The following is a 26,547-nucleotide window of genomic DNA, read 5'->3' as shown; positions in this document are numbered from 1 at the left end:
TGGAAGACTGAGAAATTTCCTGGATTTTCTCAACAGAATATTGACTTACTCAAGGCCTTTAAGTGGAACACACTCTACTGAGGGTTGAGAGAAAGCTGACAATAGTGGCTTGCTTAGCTTAACTCAGTGGTTATGGTTGTTAGTTGTGGTTGCAATATTATGGTTGTGTGACTCTTTGGTTAGTATTCACTTTCTCCATCTTGGAATATAAGTTTGATGAGGATGGAAAAATTATCTCTTTTTTTAACTCACCACTGTAGCCTCAGTTTGAGCACAGTGCCTGCCAATTAGCATTTAGTCAATGGGTTTTTTTGTAGGGGAGTGAATGTGTGTATGTGTGAGGGAGAGAGAGAAGAGGGGCAGAAACAGAGAGGGGAAGAGACAGACATAGGGACAGGGGAACAAGTCCATATTGCAAAAGAACAGGACAATATTTTCTGTGAGTAGAATGCTCAGAGCCTGTGTACTGTGTTCTTTTCTACTTTCTCAGGTTAGATTTATCACTTCATAAATTTTCTTTATCTTATCCAAAATGAATCTACATTTTTTTTTCTTATAAGTATAAAGAAAAAGATTTTTTTGGGGGAAATTTTTAATGTCTCACTACAATTCAAGTACCATAGATGTCTCTTTCTATTATTTGTATATCCTGAAAATATACCAGCATTATTGTCTAACACAAAGGAAGTTGGTACTATAAATTATAAGAGACAGGAGCTATGTTTTCACAGCTCTGTTTCTTGAGCACCCAGCCCAATGGTATTGTGGAGATGGAATAACAATCACCATGAGCACAGGTCACTGCTGACATAGGGACTTGCTTTCTCTCTAAACCATTTGACTTTGTTGGTGCCCAGGGCAGGATGCTCCAAAGTATGCCTCAGTGGAATATTACTTTGAATTAAAGTTACTGAAGAAATGACTGATGCAAGAGAGACACACTGACCTTCCTATCTGTCTCCATGAAAGCAGGAAATTAATATCTCATGTGAATGGTGCCCTCCCTGTACCAGGAGGTAGAAAGACATCATTAGCACCAGAGATAGGGAATGCAGGGTCAAGAAGACTGTATAAACCTTGTTACTTCTTTAACTCAAGAAGGTTGGCAGGGACATTTCTTCCTCCTCAACAGCTGACAAGACAACCAGAAGGCTGGCTAAACCCTGCTTCCCACCACAAGACTGCTGCAGCTGAGAGATCCTAGGACACATGACAAAGGCCAGCAGAAGGTAAAATTTCTTATCTCCTCAACTTCCCAGGCCTTTAAGGTCTGGTGGGAGGGAAAGTGCTTAAGAGTCTCCTTTTCTCTATCTCTAAATTTAGATTAGCAGAAGAAAATACTTATGGAGCAAGATCCTTGTGACATAGAAAATCTGGTATTTGGAAATGAGTAATCTCATCTCAGTTTTTCTTAATCCTTTCCTCCCAGAGACAGTCACTGTTTTTCTTTGTCTCTGTCTCCTGAGTCATGTTTCATAAGAAGAAAGAACCATAGGGCAGAAGACAGGCATAGGCCCTATAAGCCTGCTGTTTGAGACAGCCTCACAGACTGGTGAGTTAACAGTTCTCTCCAGTCCAGTGCCTATTAAGACAAACTTTGCTGTCAGTCCTCTGTATAAAAACTGGATGAGATTTTTCCTTCTGTATTTTTCTATGTCCTGAGAGTTTGGCTTTTTGTCCAGTGAGAATATTATCTCTGGTCTCCACCATCTGGATGGTGTATTTACTGGGGTGCATCTGGTAACCCATTGAATTGACTGGGGTTCTGAGACACAAAGTCATAAACAGCACACTCTAGTCTTGTTGTGCCAGCTGTCAGAGGAGTTTGTCCTAAGGGGACCCAGTCCATAAGGGGCCTTTGTTGTTTCAACCTTCATTGCCTTGTTAGTGTTGGAAAAGTCCCATTCCAGTAGCATATGCCTGATGTCACAGATTAGTAGGTTTGGGATCAGAGGTGCCTCAAATTCCCAGGAGAGACCAGGGACACAGTTTGCATTATACCACCCTTACTGCCTGTGCAATGAAGGCCTTTGCTTTCTTAGATTATCCTTGGAAATGAATTTTCACATTATAGGGGCTATATCATCTGTGCCCTCTCCATCTGAAAGTCTGCTTATTTTATCCATGGTAAGGATTTATTCTAAGCCTGAAAAGTTACCTCTGGGTCGTTCCATAAAAAGGCTTACTGATTTGAGTCACTATTTGAAATTAATGTAAGGTCTTACTCCTCAATGGCCAGATGATGGATCCTTTAAATTTGCTGTATTTAAATGATTGCCTTTTTGAGAGCTCTCATCATAAACAGCTGTCATATTGATATTTATGGAAGGATCAAATTGAAAGGAAAAATAATGTATAACAGCTAGCCTTAGGGAATCGTTATTAAGATGAAATAACAGAAATTAGACTTAAAGATCCAACATGAATTCCTCTTTTTAAGAAAAATTTTAAAAATTGCCCCATCTCCTCAGCAATTCCTTAGGCCCTCCTACAAATAATTAGGAAAAGATCAGTTGGAAGCCAATATTCAAGAGCTAATAGAAACAATTATCTTTGTCTTCCAAATCTCTACAAAACCAGAAATGCAACTTAGGAACGAGTCAAGGCCCATTTATCTTCACCAACCCTGAAACCTCTTCCTCTCAAATTCTTGTAGATATTATAAAAGTTGAGGATAATTGGAACAAAATTGTCCTGTACTTAAGAAGAAAAAGTATTTTAAATAATAATTACCCTGAGACTTATGATAATAGAAAAATACACTCCAAAACTCATAGAAGAAAATTTACATTTTTTTCCTCTGTCGCTTAAAGTTATAAATCTTACCATGTCTTTGAAATGTAAACACAGCCACATTGCTTGAGACTGAGCCCAGATTAGCTCAATTGTTAGAACCTGAAACTAAAATTTAAAGAAAAAAAGAAAGAGGTTTTTTTTTTAAACAAAAACCCTCTCTTGCTCAAACTCTAAATGACAGTCTCCTTAAAATTGTTTATCAAGGGCAAGTACACTTAAAGGGCAAGAAGACTTAAAAGTCTTCTCCATAAATAATAAAAGACTGTAGCTATCTGAGTGAGTAAACTTAATTTATTCCAACAAGCAATATAAAAATTCTCAAAAATATAACAAAAACAAATACAAATATTTTTCAAATTCACATGATCTAGGATAATTTTTGGTAAGTAAAATCTAGTTCAGGTTTAGGTTTAATTAATATAGACATATCTTAAGAGTTATCAGCATTAAGTATAATAGCTTTATTCTATGTAGTTTTACTAAAAGTCAAATAAGCTCATGTTATCTCTTTTACAAAATTTCTCAGAAAAAAGTAATAATAATAATAATTTAAGATGATGGCTAACACTATTTTAACATCTTATGAAATTGTCATGAGTAATCTGAGTGATTGTTAAGAACAAATTAATTAAATAGACATAAGATAAGAATTCTTTTAGGTAAACTTTTTTTAGCAATAATTGTTTTTGCTATGTCAACTTAAATAGTTTTCTAAATGTCTTTGATAAATTGTACCCTTAGAGTTTTGCTAAGTTAAATTAAATGAATTGAATGTCTAGATCATTTCCAACTAAGACAAAATACTGAAATATTAATTGCTGAACGAGTCTAAGTTTACCTACTTTTGACCTCTTATTACACACTAAATATGTTTGGTTCTATTAGTAAACATGTCTTGTGCTTCATTAAAAGCTTGTACTATGAAGTAGAATATGTTTCTAGAAATTATGAAATGTATTTATAAGTTTGCCAAGCCACAAAATACTTACACAGTTAATAATTTTAACTTTATCTTTACAAAAAAATTAAAGCTTCAAAGGATTAAGAATTGTAAATAATATATGTGGTTCAAGCTGCTAGGAATTATAAGGAAATTAGAATGTGTTTTGGGGTAAGAAAAAGTGTAAGGTATGGAGATGTTTTTGTTAATGTAAAAACTTTGTTAAGTGATTTTTGTCCTAAAGCCGGTTACTTCTAAATGGGAAAGAGAACAAGGGACAAACCAAAATGGACATAGAAAGTTGTAAGAGGTTTGTTAAAAAGGAATCTTTAGAAAGGAATTTTATGTGTAGTCAGGTCTAAGATTGGAATGAATTTAATAAAGTGATTGATTGAGTTTTAATATCCAATGTAAGCTGGTAGAAAATTAAAATTTGTTTTTTCTCTCTTTTTGCAAAATTTTCTTAATTATTAGTCTGCTCTTAATGAGAAATTGTAAACAAAGACTTTTTTTTTACATTTAATGTAATCTGTCTAGCAAAACAAATATTGTTCATTTTGTCTTTATGAGTCTTTGATAATTTTGAAGAAAAACTGAGTGCTTTCAATATTAAAAGAGCTAAGTCTTTGTACAACTATTTAACTATCTGTATTTACATGTGAATCTTTGTCACTTTGATTAAATTGATAACTAAATATTAATTCACAGTGACATATGATCGTATTTGACAAAGTGTTTTAAAACATTTTTATTTTTGAAAAAGTAGATTTTCCCCCAAACCAAATTCTAAATGAAATCTTATTGACCTGGAAATAACGTTCAGGTTTTCCAGAGGCCCCCTGGAACACCTTAAAAGATTTGTTTTGGGCTTCCCTGGTGGCGCAGTGGTTGAGAGTCCGCCTGCCGATGCAGGGGACACGGGTTCGTGCCCCTGTCCCGGAGGATCCCACATGCCGCGTAGCGGCTGGGCCCGCGAGCCATGGCCGCGGAGCCTGTGTGTCCGGAGCCTGTGCTCCGCAACGGGAGAGGCCACAGCAGTGAGAGGCCCGTGTACAGCAAAAAAAAAAAAAAAAAAAAAAAAAAAAAGATTTGTTTTATCTTATTAGAAAAGAGAGCTATGAAACTCATTAGGCTTATTTGGTATGTTACTTACATGGGAAGCATTGCTAAATAAATGATCATAAACTCTAGGTTATATCATAAGGGTGAATGTTATTAATATAAATGTTCTAGAAAGTATATGAAATTCCTAAAATTGGATATGTCCTAGTATAATGTTATCAGTCATAATTCTAGTTATTATCTTAAATGTTTTGTGTCACAGATAAATTTTCTTGTCAATTCCATTAGAATGAATCAAATTTTTAGTAATGGATATTTGTCTTTTATTACTTAGACGATGGTTTCACTCAGATGCTTTTACAAAAGCTTCCTGAAAATGTGTTTCATGTTCAGAGAAATTCTTGGAAAAGGATCTAACAAGTATTCTAGAGCACAAGTTTCTGATGAATTTCAAATCATTACACTGAACTGAGTAAGAATTTACAAAACCCTAACGGAGAAATTGATGGTTTCATAAAACTTCTAACAAAAGATCAAACAAAACAAGAATTAATTACATGGGACTAAGTAAACTGAAGAAGATGGTTATAATGTTTTATGATTTTAAAAATAAATTTATTTATTTTATTTATCTTTGGTTGCGTTGGGTCTTTGTTGCTGTGTGTGGGCTTTCTCTAGTTGTGGCGAACGGCAGCTACTCTTCGTTGTGGTGCGTGGCCTTCTCATGTTGTGGAGCATGGGCTCTACGTGCATGGGCTTCAGTAGTTGTGGCTCGTGGACTTCAGTAGTTGTGGCTCATGGGCTCTAGAACACAGGCTCAGTAGTTGTGGCGTGTGGGCTTAGTTGCTCTGGGGCTTGTGGGATCTTCCTGGACCATGGCTCGAACCCATGTCCCCTGCACTGGCAGGCAGATTCTTAACCACTGTGCCACCAGGAAAGCCCCATTTTATGATTTCTTTTTCGTAGTACACGGGCCTCTCACTGTTGTGGCCTCTCCTGTTGCGGAGCATAGGCTCTGGACGAGCAGGCTCAGCGGCCATGGCTCACGGGCCCAGCCACTCAGCGGCATGTGGGATCTTCCCGGACCAGGGCACGAACCCGTGTCCCCTGCACCAGCAGGCAGACTCTCAACCACTGCACCACCAGGGAAGCCCTATGATTTTTAAATTTGAAACATTGCTGGTTCTTTTTTTTAAGTTTTGTTTCTCCAAATTTAGGAAAATTTGTTTTTCTCTTTTTTTTTTTTTTTTTTTTGCGGTATGTGGGCCTCTCACTGTTGTGGCCTCTCCTGTTGCGGAGCACAGGCTCCGGACACGCAGGCTCAGCAGCCATGGCTCACAGGCCTAGCCACTCCGCGGCATGTGGGATCTTCCCGGACCGGGGCACGAACCCGTGTCCCCTTCATCAGCAGGTGGACTCTCCACCAGTGCGCCACAAGGGAAGCCCTGTTTTTCTCTCGGAAGCTTAGAGCAATTTGGTAAATTATACCCTTGTAAGCAAAATTGAATCATTTGTCTTTTTCTCCCTACCCGATTCCTCCAGAATTCAGAGGCTTTCAGTGAACATTCTTATTTTCTTGGCAATATAGTTATTTGCATAATTTCAATAAGAATCTGTTCTCCTTATAATAGCACATAATTGCAAACATTGATTATATTACTAAAGTTTTGCCTAGAATGTCATATTTGAGAGAGATATACATAAACTTAGATTTGACCAAACAGCTTTAAGAAACTAAGGTTGACTTCATGGAGCCAATAAAGCCCCTTGGGAAAATAGTGTGGTACCTTGCTTACAGAGTTCCCAGCAGCCTTACTAGCTGAGTAAGGAAGGTCACTTCCTGGCAAATGCAAGAACCTCAGAATATTTGGGGGACATTGAGGAGAAAAATTCCCCCAAATCTATGGATGTCAAATGATTGGCTTGGCTTCTTAGCCTCAAGGGACTATTAAAAGTTTAATCTGGAGATTCCTTATAAAAAGTTCCAGCAAAGCAGATTTAAAAGAGCCTATATGGGAGATTTCCCTCTAACCCTGGAGATATTCTGCATAGACAGTGGTTGACCAGAGGTAAAGCCTGAAGTCCTTCATGAATTTCAATCAAAATTGGACTTTAAGAAGCCAGAACTCCTCACAGTGACATTCAGGAGAGAGGGTAGAGACAAAGATGGCAGAGTAGAAGGACGTGAGCTCACCTCCTCTCATGAAACCACCCAAATCACAACTAACTGCTGAACAACCATCAACAAAAAAGACTTGAACATACAAAAAAGACATTCTACATCCAAAGACAAAGAAGAAGCTACAACTAGATGGTAGGAGGGGTGCTTTCGTGATATAATCAAATCTCATACCTACTGGGTGGGCGACCCAGAAAGTGGAAAATAATCATCATATCACAGAGGTTCTCCCACAGGAGTGAGAGTTCTGAGACCCACGTGAGGCTCCTCAGCCTGGGGACATGGCAATGAGAGGAGGAGATCCCAGAGCATTTGATCTTGAAGGCCAGTGGGACTTGAGGGCAGGAGCTCCACAGGATTGGGGGAAACAGAGACTCCACTTTCGGAGGGTGCACACAAGGTTTCATGTGTACTGGGACCCAGGGCAAAGCAGTAACTCTGTAAAAGCCTGGGTCAGACCTACCTGAGGGTCTTGGAGGGTCTCCTGGGGAGGAAGAAGTTGGCTGTGGCTCACTGTGGGGGCAAGGACACTGGTGGCAGAGGACCCAGGGAATATTTTTTGTTGTGAGCTCTCCTGGAGGTCACCATTTGGGCACTGAGACCCGGCCCCACCCAATAGCCTGCAGTCTCCAGTTCTGGGATGCCTCAGGGCAAACAACCAACAGGGTGGGAACACAGACCCTCCCATGAGCAGACAGGCTGCCTAAAGTTATTCTGATCCCACAGCCGCCTCTAAACACCACTTGACACAGCCCTGCCCACAAGAGGGAGAAGACCCAGCTCCACCCACCAGTGGGCAGGCACCAGTCCCTACCACCAGGAAGACTTCACAAGCTCCTGAACCAACCTCACCCATCAGGGGGCAGGCACCAGAAGTGAGAGGAGCCATGATCCTGCAGCCTGAGGAAAGGAGGCTACAAACACGGAAGGCAGAGAAATGTGTTCCAGATGAAGGAACATCATCAAACTCCAGAAGAACAACTAAGTGGAGTGGAGATAGGCAATCTTCCAGAAAAAGAATTCAGAGTAATGATAGTAAAGATGATACAAGTAACTGGAAAAAGAATGGAGGCACAGACCAAGAACATAGATGAAATTTTTAACAAAGAGCTAGAAGTTTTAAAAAACAGAGATAAACAATAACTGAAATGAAAAATAGCCTACAAGTAATCAACAGCAGAATAAATGAGGCAGAAGAATAAATAAGTGAGCTGGTAGACAGATTGGTGAAAATCACTGCTTTGGAACTGAATAAAGAAAAAAAATGAAAACAAATGAGGACAGTCTAAGAGACCTCTGGGACAACATTAAATGTGCCAACATTCACATTATAGGGGTCCCAGAAGGAGAAGAGAGAGACAGAGGGGCTGAAAAAATATTTGAAGAGATAATAGCCATAAACTTCCCTAACATGGAAAAGGAACAGTCACTCAAGTCCAGGAAGCACCGAGAGTCAAATACAGGACAAACCCAAAGAGGAACATGCCAACACACATGAATCAAATTGACAAAAATTAAAGACAAAGAAAACATTAAAAGCAACAAGAGAGAAACAACAAATAACATACAAGGAAACCCCAGTAAGGTTATCAGCTGATTTTTTCAGCAGAAACTCTGCAGGCCAGAAGGGAGTGGCCCACTATATTTACAGTGATGAAAGGCAAAAACCTACGACCAAAAATACTCTACCCAGCAAGGCTCTTATTCAGACCTGACAGAGAAATCAAAAGCTTTATAGACAAACAAAAGCTAAGAGAATTCAGCACCATCAAACCAGCTTTACAACAAATGCTAAAGGAACTTCTCTAGATGAAAAAGAAAATGCCACAACTAGAAAAAAAGAAAATTATGAATGGGAAAGCTCACCATTAAAGGCAAACATACAGTAAAGGTAGGAAATCATCTACTCACAAATATGATATCAAAACAAGCAATCATGAGAAGAGGAGAGTACAAATGCAGGATATTGGAAATGCATTTGAAATTAAGAGACCAGCAACTTAAAACAACTTTATATATACTCTGCTATATCAAAACCTCATGGGAAATGCAAACCAGATATCTACAATAGATACACAAAGAAAAAGCAACCCAAATGCAACACTAAAGATGGTCATCAAACCACAAGGGAAGAGAACAAAAGAGGAAGGGAAGAAAAAAGAGCTACAAAAACAAACCCAAAACAATGAACAAAATGACAATAAGAACATACATAGTGATAATTACATTAAAAGTAAATAGACTAAATGCTCCAACCAAAAGACATAGACTGGCTGAATAGATACAAAAGCAAGAACCATATATATGCTGCCTACTAGAAACTCACTTTAGATCTAGACACCCACACAGACTGAAAGTGGGAGGGTAAAAGAAAGGTATTCCATACAAATGGAAATCAAAGGAAAGCCAGAGTAGCAATAGTCATATCAGACAAAATAGACTCTAAAATAAAGACTGTAACAAGGACCAAGAAGGACACTGCATAATGATCAAGGAATCAATCCAAGAAGAAGATACAACAATTGTAAATATATATTCACCCAACACAGGAACGCCTCAATATATAAGGCTAATGCTAATAGCCATAAAAGGAGAAATTGACAGTAACACAATAGTATTGGGGGATGTTAACACCCCACTTTCATCAATGGACGGATCATCCAGACAGAAAATCAATATGAAAACACAGGCCTTGAATGACACATTAGACCAGAAGGACTTAATTGATATTTATAGAGCATTCCATCTGAAAGCAGCAGAATACACATTCTTCTCAAGTGCACACGAAACATTCTCCAGGATAGATCACACACTGGGCCACAAAGTGAGCCTTGGTAAATTTAAGAAAATTGAAATCATATGAAGCACCTATTCCAAACACAATGCTATGAGATTAGAAATCAACTACAAGAAAAAAACTGTAAAAAACACAAATACATGGAGGCTAAACAATATGCTATAAGCAACCAATGTATCACTGAAGAAATCAAAGCAAAAATTAAAAATATACCTACAAATGAAAACAAAAACACGAAGATCCAAAACCTATGGGATGCAGCAGAAGCATTTCTAAAAGGGAAGTTTATAGTGATAAAATCTTACCTCAGGAAACAAGAAAAATCTCAAATAAACAACCTAACCTTATAAGTAAAGCAACTAGAGAAAGGAGAACAAACAAAACCCAAATTTAGTAGAAGGAAAGAAATCATATAGATCAGAGCAGAAATAAATGAGAGACAAAGAAAACAGTAGGAAAGATCAATGAAACTAGTAGCTGGTTCTTTGAAAAGATAAAATTGATAAACCATTAGCCAGCATCATCAAGAAAAAAATGGGGAGAGCTCAAATCAATAAAATTAGAAATAAAAAAGAAGTTACAATGGACACCACAGAAATACAAAAGCTCATAAGAGACTACTACAAGAAACTATATGCCTGTAAAATGCACAACCTAGAAGAAATGGACAAATTCTTAGAAAGGTACAAGCTTCGAAGACTGAAGCAGGAAGAAATAGAAAATATGAACAGACAAATCACAAGTACTGAAATTGAAACTGTGATTAAGAAACTCCAACAGGGCATCCCTGGTGGCGCAGTTGTTAAGAAACCACCTGCCAAGGCAGGGGACATGGGTTTGAACCCTGGTCCAGGAAGATCCCACATGTCACAGAGCAACTAAGCCCATGGGTCACAACTACTAAGCCTGCTCTCTAGAGCCCACGAACCACAGCTGCTGAGCCTGCATGCCACAACTACTGAAGCTCACGTGCCTAGATCCCATGCTCTGCAACAAGAGAAGCCACCGCAATGAGAAGCCCATGCACCGCAATGAAGAGTAGCCCCCGCTTGCCACAACTAAAAAAAGAAAGCCTACATACAGCAACAAACACCCAATGCAGCCAAAAATAAAATAAATAAATAAATTTATTTTTAAAAATTTATTTAAAAAAAAGAAACTCCCAACAAACAGAAGTCCAAGATCAGATGGCTTCCCAGGTGAATTCTCTCAAACATTTAGAGAACACTAAACACCTGTTCTTCTGAAACTATTCCATAAAATTTCAGAAGAAGAAATATTCCCAAACTCATCCTATGAGGCCATAATCACCCTGATACCAAAACCAAACAAAGGTACTGCAAAAAAAGAAAAAGAAGTCAATATCACTGATGAACATAGACTCAAAAATCATTTACAAAATACTAGCAAAGTGAATCCAACAACACATTAAAAGGATCAGACACCATGATCAAGTGGGATTCATCCCAAGGATGCAAGGATTTTTCAATATCCACATATCAATCAGTGTGATACACCACATCAATGAATTCAGTAAAGTCACAGAATACAAAATTAATACACAGAAATCTCTTTCATTCCTATACACTAAAAACAAAAGATCAGAAAGAGAAATTATGGAAGGAATCCCATTTACCATCACATCAAAAAGAAAAAAATACCTATGAATAAATCTACCTAAGGAGACAAAAGACCTGTACTCTGAAAACTCTAAGATGCTGATGAAAGAAATCGAAAGTGACACAAACAGATGGAGAGATATACCATGTGCTTGGATTGGAAGAATCAATACTGTCAAAATGACTATACTACTTAAGGCAATCTACAGATTCAATGCAATCCCTGTTAAATTACCAGTGGAATTTTTTTTTTAGACTTTTTTCATGTGGACCATTTTTAAAGTCTTTATTGAATTTGTTACAATATTGCTTCTGTTTTATGCTTTGATTTTTGTTTTTTGTTTTTTGTTTTTTTTTGTTTTTTTTTTTGGTTGCATGGCATGTGGGATCCCAACTCCCTGACCAGGGATCGAAGCCGCATCCTCCTCATTGGAAGGTGAAGTCCCAAACACCGGACCGCCAGGGAAGCCCCCACCAATGGCATTTTTCACAGAACTAGAACAGAAAAATTTAAAATTTGTATAGAAACACAAACCCCCAAATAGCCAAAGCATACTATGAAAGCAAAATGGAGCTGGAGGAATCAGGCTCACTGTCTTCAGACTATATTACAAAGCTACAGTAATCAGTATGGTACTTGCACAAAAACAGAAATATAGATCAATGGAACAGAATAGAGAGCCCAGAAATAAACCCACACAACTATGGTCAATTAATCTATGACAAAGGAGGCAAGAATATACAATGTAGAAAAGACAGTCTCTTCAATAAGTGGTGCTGGGAAAACTGGACAGCTACATGTAAAAAAAATGAAATTAGAACAATTTTCTAACACCACAGACAAAAATAAACTCAAAATGCATTAAAGACCTAAATGTAAGATGGGATATTATAAAACTCTTAGAGGAAAATCCAAGCAGAACACTCTTTCACAGCAGCAATATCTTTTTGGATCCACCTCCTAGAGGAAAGAAAACAAAAACTAAAATAAACAAATGGGACCTAATAAAACTTAAAAGCTTTTGCCCAGCAAAGGAAACCATAAACAAAACAAAAAGACAACCTACAGAATGGGAGAAAATATTTGCAAATGATGGGACTGACAATGGAATAATCTCCAAAGTATACAAATAGCTTATGCAGCTCAATATCAAAAAAGCAAACAACCCAATCAAAAAATGGACAGAAGATCTAAACAGACATTTCTCCAAAGAAGACATACTGATGGGCAAAAAGCACATGAAAATCTGCTCAACATCGCTAATTATTAGAGAAATGCAAATCAAAACTACAATGAGGTATCACCTCACACCAGTCAGAGTAACCATCATCAAAAAGTCTACAAACTGTAGACTACAAAAATGTTGGAGAGGGTGTGGAGAAAAGGAGTCCTCCTACACTGTTGGTGGGAATGTAAATTGATTCAACCACTATGGAGAATATTATGGGATTCCTTAAAAAACTAAAAATAGAACTACCATATGATCCAGCAATCCTACTCTTAGGCATGTATCTGGAGAAAATTATACTTCCAAAAGATACATGCACCCCAGTGTTCAGTGCAGCACTATTCACAATAACCAGGATATGAAAGCAATTTAAATGTCCACTGACAGATGAATGGATAAAGAAGATGTGGAACATATATACAATGGAATATTACTCAGCCATAAAAATGAATGAAATCATGCCATTTGCAGTAACATGAATTGATGTAGAGATTATCATACTAAGTGAAGTAATTCAGAGAAAGACAAATATCATATGATATCACTTATCTGTGGAATCTAAACAAATGATACAATTGAACTTAATTACAAAAGAGAAACAGACTCACAGACTTAAAAAACAAACTTATGGTTACTAAAGGGAAAAGGTATGGGGAGGGATAAATTAGGAGTTTGGATTCACATATACACACTACTATATATAAAATAGATAATCCACAAGACCCTACTGTATAGCAAAGGGAACTCTACTCAATATTCTGTAATAACCTATATGGCAAAAGAATCTGAAAAAGAATGGATATATGTATATGTATAACTGAATCATTTTGCTGTACACCTGAAACTAATTCAACATTGTAAATCAACTATACTTCAATATAAAATAAAAATTAAATTTAAAAAAGAGATTAAAAAAAGAAGTGTCTTCCAATGCAAGGATCAGATCAAAGAACATGAATGGAATATTCCTACTGGGACGATTAGGAGGATAACACATCCTTGGTAGGTGCAGAGCCTGTTCACTTATCCTCTGACTTTCCTTGCCTTTCTCCACTACATCCAATTAAGCAGATAAAAACTTCGAGAAAGCTGCCTCTTCCTTCACCAGTGCCAAGAAGGACAAACTCAAAGAGCCATTTGTCTGTCTGTCTTCCTCTGATGTTGCTTCTTCACGTTTGAGCTATTGGGAGGAGAGAGAGGCAATAAATTCTCTTAATAAAAGCAAAAAATAAAAATAAAAAACAAGCCTATATGGTCAGTCACAATCCTTGCTATACTTATATAAATAAGACCAAGTTTATTGAATCTAGACTTATTTTGCAAACAAATTTGTCTTAATTTGGCTATCTTTGATAGAAATGAGGGTGATTTTAGAGGGAAAAATTATCTTTCAATAGAAACCAAAATACGTATTGTGGATATTAGATTCTAGTGCTATTAATTTTCCTTGAAGTTTTGTTAATTACCTGAAAACTGAACTGTATCCTGAATTTTTCTAGTTTCCTCCACTACCTGACTACAACTCTCCAAACTAGTGTTTCCAAATTTTCTCCCACCCTTTTGACTTGGAATCATTGCAACTAAAACTGCCTTTTTTTCTGAAGTCCTGCAAACTGAAGGTAGTTACCGTTAATATAAACTTCAGAGAAATCTCCACAGCAGCTCATGTTTAGACAATCTTCTTCGTTCCTGTTGCTATATGGACCACTCAGAAAGTTTACCTGAACATCTGATGGACATTCAAACTACAAAAGATGCTTTAACCCTGACATTTAGAGATCTTCTCAACTGTCTACCCTCAGAACTCAAAAACTGATCCGAAATTTGCCTCAATTATTAACCATTGTTTTTTTGTCTCCATAGCAATGCCTCTTATTAAATACCTGATTGCTTGTACAGTAAGCTTAACTTCTACTTGGAAATACTGCTTTGGAAGAGAAAATTAAGGTAAAATGATCATATGGATGGACTCTAATCCAATATGACTTGTATCTTTATAAGGGGGGAATTTTAGAACACAGACTGAGGGGCAACCATGTGAGGACACAGCGAGAAGGTAGCCATCAAAGGAGAGACCTCAAGGAAACTAAACTTGATACTTTGATCTTGGACTTCTAGCCTCTAGAACTATGAGAAAATATATTTTTGTTGTTTAAGCCACCTAGTAGCCAGTGTGGTATTTTGTTATGGCAGCCCTAGCAAACAAATACAATCACTATTAGGGGAAAAAAATCATGTGCTTTGTTATTCCAGTAGAATGATTTTAACACTGATTACTTCTTACCTTGAGATTATAAAAGACAGGGATAAACATTACTGTAGAGTATATATGAGTTGTGTCCTATGAAACAAAGCTAGTTAACAAACACCTCTCAGCTGTAGATGATGCCATGTGTTCATCTGATCAGCAAGAGGACATGAGTGGAAGGGAGAACCTTTTCTGCTTCAGACAAGCAACTTCCTGGGTTACCCTGAGTATGACAAAGAGGGCCATTGCTTGGGGACCAGGTCTCCAAGCAGTCACAACAGGCCTCAGGAACCCACAAGAAAATTGTGAAGGAAGAATATTACTAGCCAGGCCCATATGTATCTTTTCCTCCCATCACTGCTCTTCTGTGAAAAATTCTTCCAAATACATATTTTTGTCCCAAAATATCATGTTGGACGCTCGCTACTAGGAGCAAAATTTTCTAGCATCTCTGTTGGATGAATTTTCACACTTGCAAAATCACTCAGAAAAGAGTTCATCCTCCCAACACCTCCCCTGCACCAGTGTCCCCCTAAACAGCATCTGACCACAATATGAAGGAACTTACCTCCCAGGTAAACAGATGCTTGAATGTGATTTAATTATCTCTGCATCCTCTCCCTGGTCTCCCTGTGAAATCTAGTCACCTCTTTGCATTAAAGCATTTCTGTGAGAAGCCCTGTAAAGTGCTGGATATTCTCAATTCTGTCCTGCTGGTTTCTCTGAAGTGCCTAGAAGCTGTCCTCTCCACACACAAACTATTCTGACAAACTTCATTTGAATGAGTTGGATTTTAATTCTCAATTTGCTTCTGTTCCTAAGCTCTTAAGGCTTTTTTTTTTTTAACAATTCAGAAAAAAACATTAAAAAAAAGACAAGGTTGGGCTTCCCTGGTGGGACAGTGGTTGAGAGTCCGCCTGCCGATGCAGGGGACACGGGTTCGTGCCGCGGTCCGGGAAGATCCCACGTGCCGCAGAGTGGCTGGGCCCATGAGCCATGGCCGCTGAGCCTGTGCGTCCGGAGCCTGTGCTCCGCAACGGGAGAGGCCACAACAGTGAGAGGCCCACGTACCGCAAAAAAAAAAAAAAAAAAGGCAAGGCTACTCGCAGATCTAACATGCTAAGCTTTAACTTAGTACGTTCTTAAGACTGATGTTTTCCAAGGAACAAACTTTCATGTTTCCTGTGCAATAATAAAGGTTTGTTATAAAAGTTAAGTACGAAAAGTGAAAAAAAATAAAAATAGTGGTATCTTCACAGTTGAGTTCTTAACATATTTTCTGATATATGTAAAAAGAGAAAAATTGGCAAAATGAGTACCAACATTTTTAAAAATAATAATTAAGCCTAAATCCCTAGATTTACCAATTTTATAAAATAAGAAAATAACATTTTATAAAATACAATTTTATGAAATATGATTTTATAAAATTTGTTTAGGTAAGTAACAAATGATTTGCCCAAAAAACAGATTTAGCAGGTGGAGTCCAGGGGGCACATTCTACAAAATAAGTTTATTGACACTGTAAAGGGTTACTAGCATAAAATTGTGGTGGGAATAAAAAGGGCAGTGACCTTCCTCCTGAAGTTTAGGAGTGATCCCTGATTTGAGAGATATCTGAGTTGAAGTGGTCATTGGAAACAAATGGTAGAGAGAAATCACAGAGAGCAGACTGTATCAATTCCAGCTTCTGGACTCAGAGAAGGAAGGAAGAGCTTCAGATTTCACTGCAGAGAATGAGGCTGAGAAACTTTAAAATCAGATGCTGTTTCCCAGATCCAGGGGGCCAGCTAATGCACAAAAATGCTTAAAGCCACATAGGTATGTCACCTTTATTTCCTAGAGAAGATGTTAGCATTTTCTAAATCCTCATCTACCATGCCTGGCATGCATTATTTTATAGCTTTCTGGAAGTTTCATCAGCACCACTTGTATATTTGTAGTACGATGTGTCTGTGGAGAGTACAGAATGCAGGTCCGGGGTGGGGGCAACGGACTCTTCTAGCTACCACAGTGAGTGGTGCCCCTGCAAACCTGAGTAAGGAAGACAACTTGCCTTTGGGTGGGTAGTGTTACAATCTGCATGTCTAGGGGCACAAATGTAAAGACCAACCCTGTTCTGGGAATGATTATAATTCTGACTGACCTCAAAGGGGTAATTATGAAACCCCTGGATCATCAGGATCTGGATGTTCCCTACTTTTTCCATGGTGTGATCATGACAGAAAGTGTGGCTGTAGATATCTGGGAACATTTCCAGAAATGTCCTCCTGTAGGAGTTAATTATAAAGTAAATGTGTATAAAACAGAAAATAATATTGAAACCTATCAAGGGGAGTAGATCTTAAGGGTTAATATTGTAGATGGACTACTTTGGAAAAACTCTTTTTCCCTCGGAGTATTAAAAAGTCATCGCATAATTGCCATCTCCACATTTTGTTCTAGAGTGCCTGGTTTATTGATACCAGTGTGAGACCTGTTTTAAATAAAAATCTATTTGTAAAAATCCAGATCTGTAATATGTTCTAAATATCATTAGAGTGTCTTTTAACTATAGATTAAAAATCACTTCATTTTCAACAAAATATTTTGATGTAAACATCAAATGTTTTGAAAACAAAGGGGATCTGTTTTTGTTGTTTTCTCTTTTATCTAATTTTTGTATCCATTTTGTCTGGGCATATTAAATGGTAAAAATATTTATAAGATTTTCAGTAGGTGAATCTTCTTAAAAAGAAAATACTGAAGGCCACAGAGTCTGGGAATATTAATATCTTTTTAATAGATTGATCCCCTTTGATTTCTTATTCTGGAGTAAAAGTACAAGTTTTTCCATGAAAATTAGACACACAAATCATCTGACACAATGTATGGCAGATGGAAAATGATTGATGGGAATTTTGCTTTAATGCACATTGCTCATTGTGATTTTGCCCAGCTTAATGAACTGTGAATTAATAATGAGGAGCAACACATTCAACGTATTATAGTAATAAAGTGCTTTTATGGACATTTTTCATGTTTCCAGACTTTCTTGGCCACCCTGAACAATTTTAACTCAAAGGATTAAAAAATAATCGCTTATTTAACTGTGTTAAAATAGTCAACTTTGAAAAGGATATTTTCCTGTGTGAACTTTTTCCTAATTGATTCCATTTGGTTCGGATCAGTAAAGTTACCTGAGTAAGCTGCACTATTAAAACAAAGTGATCTGATAGAGTATTAGATGACATACGTGACCACAGCCCATTGTTTTCTGATTCAACGACGTAAGGGAGTAAAGTGAAAAATTAATACTTATACATTTGTTAATTAGGAGAATAGAAAAACTAAATTTCTTGTAGAAATAAGCCCAGAGTCCTCGTGTCAGCCCTGCTCCTCTTAAAAGACCGCGACGCTGTAATACCAATGGATAATCTGGGAGACAACCAGCTGTCATTAAAATAGATTTTACCAAGGCAAGGACAATAGGTTGCTTATTAGCAGTGAGAAATCAGTAGTCTTTTAGAAGTGTACCCTTTGGAAAGTGTGAGATATATAATAAATGAAAGCCTTTCATTATTCATTGTTATAAGCCAAATGTAGATTAAATGTAGACTACCTTCAATTCAGATATTCAGGTATCCTTCCCTCAGTAATTTTATGAGGTAACATGTATAATGTCAAGCATAGGCTAAGTCATATATTTTATAATCCTTCAAAAATTTTTAAAGCAATGTGTTAACCCTATAATGAATATAAAATGGATCCTAACTGCATGTCTTAGAAAATGTGCATTTCATAGAATTATTTAAGAATGAAGCCTTAATAGCCCATCTTTTTAAGTATGTTAGCTGAACGTTATGATTGTGTAATATCATTTTAGGGCATTACCACATTTTAAGAAATAAAATAATATTCAGAAGCATAATTTTGCCAGAATGTAAAATTTAAAACCAGAAATTTGACTTGTGAAAAATCCTCACATGATTATTGGCCTGTTAAAAAATAAAGCAAACCCCACAAACCTGATGCAAGCTATTATGTGCAAAATAATGTGCTAGTTACACAGCCCTCTGGGAAGTGAATGTGAGTCCGGATGCTTCTTTCTTGGTTTATTTCATTCCTAGAGTACCTTTGTTGCAGGTTTTTCTTATGTTTCCAAAGGAAACAAGTAAGCCATCTCAAGTTTAAGTTTTGTCCTCAATAAAGTAAAAAATGTGCCAGATACCATTTGACTGGATGATAACTAAAACTGGACAAATATTTTCCCTCACTGGAGACTGACAGTGTTCTAGTTGTGCTTAAAATTTGTGATTCTCCTAAAAAAAAAGGGTACAAATGAAAACTTATGGTTACCAGGAGATAAGGGGGGAAGGATAAATTGGGAGATTGGGATTGACATATACACACTACTATATATAAAATAGATAATAATAACTTACTGTATAGCACAGGGAACTCTACTCAATACTCTGTAATGGCCTATATGGGAAAAGAATCTTTAAAAAAAGTGGACATATGTATATGTATAACTGGCTCACTTTGCTGTACACCTGAAACTAACACAAATTTGTAAATCAACTATACTCCAATAAAAATTTTTAAAAATAAAAAATAGAGTACTACATGCATTTCTAAGAAATAAACATTATTTTCTTCATTCTTCTAAAATAAATAAAAATAAAAAAATGTAATTTGTGATTTTCAAGCTAATGAACACCTAACAATGAAATTTGCAAATCTACATTTGGAATGTATAATTCTTTTGTTCAGAGGCAGTGACATTACAAAAGAACAAAACTTCTCAAACATTTCCCCATTTAGAGTAATGCTGACAGTGAGTGTCTGGTGGATCTCAGAGGGGCACAACTGATGATATATTTATCATGCTGCCAGTTTGCTAAGTGGTTTCCTATTCACTAAGAAAGACTTGTCAATGGATACTGAAGAATAGATGTGAGGTCTCTGTGAGGTCTTTGTGCCAAGTCTCTGTGTGTTGTCTCTGGGTGAGATCTCTGTGTGAAGTCTCTGTATGAGGTCCCTTTGGAAGGTATCTCTGGGAAATCTGTTAAATCTGTGCTAGGTTTCTGTCTGAGGGTCTGTGAAGCAACATGAGGTCCCTGTGTGAGGTCTCAGTATGTGATCTCTGAGAAAGGTGTTTGCGTGAGAAGTCTCTCTTGAGAGGTGTGTCTGTGAAGTCTTTGTGTATTGTCTCTGGGTCTCTCCATTTCTTTTTTTCTTTTGGTCTCTCAATTTCTTGTCTTACTGTACCTTATGGAAGATGGAGCAGCAAGAGAAGGGCAAAGGGACTTGCTTCTTTCTGTTTTCTTGCTGTTCCATCAGCATCACCTGTCTGTGGCACTCTCCCAGCAGGAGCCGAGAGGTCCAAGTCCAGCTTCCCCATATTCCCAGAACTCACTTCTGGGTGCCCCTGAGAGGACCCAGCAGCAGCCAGGCTCAGGTCCCAGCCCTGTCAACTCTTTCCTCTGGGTACCGACCTCTCCCACAAGTCCTGGCTCCACTCTCACTGCTGTGCCCATTCTGGAGGCTGCCTTGGGAATTGGGGCCCAGAGGTAGGGCCTGGCTCCAGGGAGAAACCAGGGGTGTGAGCAGTCCTGTGCTCACTCTGCCCCCTCCACCCCAGGTCACAGCATTTCCACGTGTTGAGGGGCCTGACAGGGATGGGGGATGGGGTCCATTTCTGTTGTCATCTGGATCAGGGGCATCAGCTGGAACAGAAATCTCCACACTGAGAAAGACACCACCTGGAGCTGTGTCCACCATGCGCCCTGCACATGGCAGAAAGCACCAAATCACTCTAGAGAAATTCTTCCTCATCTCCCTGCTTTTCCATATGGATGGGGGTCAGGAGACAAGAAAAGCTGTGCCAGAAGCAGATCAGTGGAACACTCCTGGATTGCACCCGGCCCCATCCACTTTGCACAGGTCACCTCCACACCACCACAAATCCTGTCTGATTGCTTCTTCACCTGCCAGGCTCTGGGGTGATCAAGGACTGGGAGACAGGCAAGGCTTACTACACAATCACAAGCCAGTCCCCACCTCTCCCCTGGAGCAGTCCTTGGGCCATGTGTTTATGTGAAGGTCACCAGACTAGGAGTCACATCCCAAGTTCCCTAGTCCTGGCTTTTACACCTATTGTTAAGTTATCCTTTCTAAAAGTCAAGAGGAGATGATGTGTAAGCTTATTAAATATAGTATTAAGAGATTAACCTTCCCTGATTTGCTTTACTTCTATAAGTTTGACTTTCTGTTTTGACCTAAAGGTGGTTTCTCTAGGTCTGTGATCTTAGAGTTGGAATAGGGTAGAGACCCTGGGGTGGGGCCATGATGAGCTACTGGACCCTTAACTTTTCCTCCCCTTTAGGCCTTTAGATGGTGGTTGTATGTCAGGGGGCTGCTCTTTCAGAACTGCACATTTATGGGAATCTGGTACCACTTTGCCTCCTTCCTTGGATCCAGTGATTTTTCTACACCTACATCCCACCCTAAATTCACAGTGTTTGACCATCAGGTAGTTACTACCCACAGTCACACCCCTATTCCATTCATCCAAAACTCCTTCTCTGGGGTTAACATAGAGTGGAAGGTAGGTGACCCATGAACATAGCCATTCATTTATATGGGACTGGACTCAACACAGCCCTCAGCAGCCTCCCTGATACTCCCCTCACCTACACACACACAGCTGGAAATGCCATCCTTGCTGCTGCTCTAAAGTATAGGAAAAACAGAGGTGGGGGAGGGTGATGCTGTACATTTTATTATGGCTAAGCTAAAAGGGGTTCATAGGGCATATCTCAATCCCAGCCTTCATCAGAGAGAGAAGGAACTCTTAAGAGCAGATGTTGTATATTCCCTACCAAGAGATCCAGGGGCAAGCTTTCTCCTGTTTCTGAACTCAGAGCCCATACTCTATTCCCCCCAAACTTCCATCCACTTGGCTCTGACACTTCCTGGAGACTGAATTGGAATCTCCAGCCCTATCGTGTAAACCTATCCACTACAGTTGCATAAAGTTCAAAGTAGCATAGAAGAAGGAGAAAGATTGGTTGAACCAGATCCTTGGGTGTGGGTTTCATAGGTTTTTCCCGTCTCATTGTTAGAGTAATTTTGGTTTGTGTAATGACAGTATTATAAGGTGCAATGAAGGGACACGAGACAAGGAGCAAGCTTGTGATGCTACTGTCCACCTCCCTCCATGCCCATCCCTTCTAGAAGACAAAGTGCACAGCACAGACAGCAGCCATTACACTATGCTTTTATTAGGAAAAAAAAAAATATATATATATACATGTATTGGGGAACACTAAATATCTTGGATGTGCTAATGAGAAAATCATTTTCTCTACATGGACTGAATTTTTACTTGGAGACATGTTTTCCTACTAAAGGGAAGACTAAAGAAGGATTTTACTGTCGACCAGGCAAGACACCTCCCCAAAGATGACAATGCCTTGGACAGTGTTGATGGCGGGCTGGGGCACCTGGAATCCTTGGCCCATACTGGCAGGTACTAACTAGAAACAAACCCTTCTTGGGGGGCAAGGATGGGAGGCACCTTAGGCCCAGCTGCTCATCTTCGAACCTTACACTTTTCAAACTATGTTGGTGTCTGACTTTCCTTTCCCTCATAGAACAACTCTGGCCCTTGGAGGTGGCTTTATGACTACAGGCTGTATAACCCATCATTCTCCCTTGCTCTGGGTAGGAGGTAAGCCTATGGTAGCAGAAACACCCACATACTGGGACTTGGAATTCCAGTTTGTGTTCATTTAACTTTGTGGCATGAAGTCCATGGTGAATTGCTCTTTTTTCTTCTAGGATCTGTCCAACAGCTGCCATGCGTGCCTGACCCTCAGCAGTCTCACTCTTCAAGATTGATCTGCTTTTGACTGATCCGTGACTCCGGGCAGTGGCTGATATGGGCTTTTTTTTTTGCAGAGCATCTCGACCATTGACTTTTTTCTTGGGGAAAATCCACTTTAAAAATAGCCTCATCCTTTTTCTGAAGAGGCTTTCTGGAGGGCTATGTTTCTTCTCTGGCATGCGCTGGAGACATCTGCTCCCAATAGAGTCCGTTATTCCCCTGACCTGGGCAGGGTGGCGCATACTTCCAGCTTGAGAGGTCCCTAATTCTTTAAACCTTTCTTCATGCTCTCCTGGTTTATGCCCCCTACAGTCCTCTCTTTTGTAAGTAGGGGCAATCATCTTGCTCTGGCTCTTCCATGAGTCTTGGAGTTTTGAAGTTTTGGGCTCCTGCTGCCCTAGGTTGCTCCTTTGGGCTTCCATAAGGCCACTTGGCTCCTGGGAAGCTAACCTGTCTCTGGTGGGGACTCTCTGGGGATGGCACTGAGGCACCTGAGAAGCCAAGTTGTCTGCAGCAGGGAACCTGTGTTTGGGAAAGTCCTGAAGCTGGTTGTCTGACTGTACCTTTACTTTGGAGTTAAACTCACTAGCAACCTCCATGTTAAGGCATGGCTCACCTGGATGTTGGAAAACAGACATTCTAGGTAGTAGGAAACTTTTACTGGCCCCTGGCACCTCTAAACTCCTCATATGTACATTTGTGGTTTGGGATTTTGTCAACACTTTGGTTTCCAAGATAACACGAGACTGTGGTTGAAGAGCAGGAGACTCCTTGGCCTCCACAGCCTCCCTGGCCTCTTCACCTCTCAAAGACTGGGATCCTAAGTTCACCTCCATCACTGTTACCCTATGGCAGGGGTCTCCTGAGGCCTGACCACCACTCTCCTCTCTTGGCTCATTCCTGACCATTGCTGAACTTGGACCTGGCTCTAGGCTGTCCCTCTTGACCCATTCCACAGTCTCACTCTTCCAGGTTCTGCCCACAAGGCTGAGTGTGAGGGACTGAGAAGGTGGCCTGCCCTCCTGTCCAGTCAGAGAAGCCTTTGAGGGCCCATGGCAGTCACCAGATGGAATCGCTCCCAGGGCACTCTGGATTTCCTTACACACAGTTGAGGGGACAAGGAGAGGCCTCTTCAGGGTAGGAACTGACTCTTCTGTTCTCACCTTCTCTCCTGAATGAGCCTGAGGAGGTTTCTCCAGGAACTCAGCAAACTGGACTGTTGAGTGGGACCCAGACACACAGGTAGCTGCAGGGGAAGAGGCAAACTGCAGAACGGTGGAGGGTTGGAACTTTTTCAACTTAAAGACATTTATGGCCTTGAGGACCTTGAGGGGTAGGGTCCACCTGTGCTTTACCCCAAACCGTATAATATGTGCTTCCAGCACCTCTCGAGTGTCTGGATCAAGGAAGGAAACCCTACAGGAGGTGTTCATGCAGGGTTCCCGACCCTTCAAGCAGTGTCTTCCACAGGCTCCAGCAGGCACTGCTTTGCACGCCTCACCAGGAGGGTCTTGACATGAGAGCTGATGAAAGTTGTCCTTGCCAGGAAGCCTCCCCAGGCAGCTGTAGGAGAGCAGATGGGGCCAGGATGGCTGGACAGGACAGGCAGGGGTGGGCACCTGCAGCCCAAGAACCCTCCTCTGCCCCAACACTGACTTCATAAAGCTCCTGCTCTCCCTCACTCTAGGGCCTTAGCCACGCCCTCCCATGGCTCCCCCTCCCAGGGCTGGGGTCACATTATAGGCTCTGGGAGGAAGGACGACCCAGGAGAGAAGGGGAAAGATTCTTTACCTTTGCAGAAGTGAAACCAGGTTGTGAGTCCCCTCCAGTTCTTCCAGGCAATCTCTGCAAGCTGGAAATCAGGAGACTGGGTCATGGTGGTGAAGGCAGAGGCCTAAGAGTCTTTCAGGAGGCTGAGTGCAATGGCCCTTTAAGGGAAATCTTTGGAGGATTAGACTCTGGAGCCCAAGTATCAGTGTCCAAGGCCACATGTCCCTGACAGTGATGGTAAGTCTCACTTGAAAAGGGTTTGTCCTTTGCAAAGTGCTTCCACGTTAATTAGGCTCAGGCTCTGTTTCCTGAGGAATAAGCTCTGCCACTGGCATCCTCAGAGACCGTGAAGCTGGGCCCTCAGGGTTAGGAGAGATGGAAGCTAACTCTCGGGGGCGCGCAGGGCTGAATGGCAAAGGCTTACCTTTCAAAGATCCACTTTTCTTCCTACTCCTGCTCCTCCCCTTCAGCTCTACTTGATGCTGAGAGAGAAGAAAAAATGAGGGGCGAACACCCAACTCTCACTGTCCTCTATCTAGGCAAGCTGTGTTCATGAACAACATGACTTTCTACATTTAACTAAAACTCTGTGGGTTTTCTTCCCCTTTTACTTATTTTTAAAGTGGATAACAATATTTTCAGTTTTTCTTCTTTGAAGCGTGCAAAGGTTTTTTTTTTTTTTTGCGGTACGCGGGCCTCTCACTGCTGTGGCCTCTCCCGTTGCGGAGCACAGGCTCCGGACGCATAGGCCCAACGGCCATGGCTCACAGACCCAGCCGCTCCGTGGCACGTGGGATCTTCCCGGACCGGGGCACGAACCCGCGTCCCCTGCATTGGCAGGGGGACTCTCAACCACTGCACCACCAGGGAAGCCCAAGAAGGATTTTTTAAGTTTTAATCACCATAGATTTCTTCTGTCACTGTTCCTCTGATCAAGAAACACACACATTCTCAGACCTAAATGTCCACGTGAGCTTTGTCAGATAGGATTCTGCTTCCCAAGGCCAGACCTCCACTCCAGCCTCTTCTCTCAGGCTCTCAGGGGCTCAGCCCCAACACAGAGGAAGGTCTCACTTGTGACACCCGCTGTGGGTAGGTGGCTGGTGAACCAGGGCTCAGGGGTCAGCCTTCCTGCAGAGATTGAACTCTTAGTAATCCAGTCCTTGACCATTATTAGTCACTGCATTTGGGACTTGCCCTGGAGCCCTCTACCATACCTGAACTCCTGGTCTACGATCTTAGGCTAGAAATCCTCATGCCCACTCTAACCCCTCTCTGGCCTGGCTTTTCCCTAGAAGGATGATGTTCTATACTTTTCTGAGAGTTCCCATCTCAGGAGTCTCTCTAGGTGGTTTAGAAAAGTGGAAACAAGAATAAGAAAAAAAGAGATAATCTCTGCTGGGATTAAGCCAAAGGTTTCTTACCTTCCTGATGTTTCTATGTTTCCTAGGTGGTGCTAAGAATGGATTACTCTGGAAGCAGGGGAGTAACATTAGGAAGAGCACCAGTCCACACAGGAACCCAAGGATGATATTAATCACCCAGGAAGTTGGGCTGCATCTCAGCCAGATAGCAACAATGTTTTTCGAAGAAAAGAGATTCTCCATCTTCTGAATTGCATTGCTGCCCTCAGGCAACAGAGCACTGGGAGTTCACTTGATGGCAGAACCCCAGGCCTGCATCACAGAGCTGTGGCCTTGTCACAAAGGGCTCCTGAGTGTGGGGGAGGGGCAATAAGAGAAACAGGCTGAATCACTGCCCCGCCTTCCCATCCAGACCCACAGACACCTGCACCCTCCTGGGGCTTCCAGATCCCTCCTTCCAACTACTCTCATCCTGTCAGAGAGACCTTAGCCAATTTTCTGTTCATTGCATCTGGAACCTGGTTCCTTCATCCATTAGAGACCTTTACTTGAGGCCCACCAATTTGATAACTCTTGAACATCTTAAGCTGACCCTGGAAGACTGGCTGTTTCACAGACATTTTTACTCAGGATTTCCTTTGTCCTCAGCTCCAACTTTCCCACATCATGT

The 26,547-nt window shown here is 40.2% G+C and overlaps 1 protein-coding gene and 1 long non-coding RNA gene across 2 annotated transcripts in view; one reads left to right on the top strand and one right to left on the bottom strand.

Annotated features, from left to right (window-relative positions):
- The first annotated feature begins 681 nt into the window (after nucleotides 1-681).
- Nucleotides 682-26,547, top strand: part of LOC308611244 — a 29,651-nt gene continuing 3,785 nt past the window's right edge. Inside the window, exons 1-2 of the long non-coding RNA XR_014014805.1 lie at nucleotides 682-1,229; nucleotides 14,486-14,569. This is a non-coding gene — a long non-coding RNA (uncharacterized lncRNA). The remainder of the gene's footprint in view (nucleotides 1,230-14,485; nucleotides 14,570-26,547) is intronic.
- Nucleotides 17,280-26,547, bottom strand: part of LOC308611240 (spermatogenesis-associated protein 31A6-like) — a gene marked incomplete at its 3' end in the record, with an annotated part of 28,298 nt that continues 19,030 nt past the window's right edge. The window contains exons 4-8 of the mRNA XM_081260104.1: nucleotides 25,938-26,226; nucleotides 24,938-24,995; nucleotides 24,535-24,595; nucleotides 22,330-24,306; nucleotides 17,280-17,346 (exon numbers count right to left, since the gene is read on the bottom strand). Of these exons, the coding sequence (XP_081116230.1) occupies nucleotides 17,280-17,346; nucleotides 22,330-24,306; nucleotides 24,535-24,595; nucleotides 24,938-24,995; nucleotides 25,938-26,120 (2,346 nt within the window). The 5' untranslated portion in view covers nucleotides 26,121-26,226. The remainder of the gene's footprint in view (nucleotides 17,347-22,329; nucleotides 24,307-24,534; nucleotides 24,596-24,937; nucleotides 24,996-25,937; nucleotides 26,227-26,547) is intronic.

This window comes from Mesoplodon bidens (genome assembly GCF_964165515.1).
Source record: "Mesoplodon bidens genome assembly, contig: HAP1_SCAFFOLD_313, whole genome shotgun sequence".
Lineage (NCBI taxonomy): Eukaryota > Metazoa > Chordata > Mammalia > Artiodactyla > Ziphiidae > Mesoplodon > Mesoplodon bidens.
The sequence above is the reverse complement of the archived record's forward strand: the minus strand, read 5'-3'. Positions and strand labels throughout refer to the sequence as shown.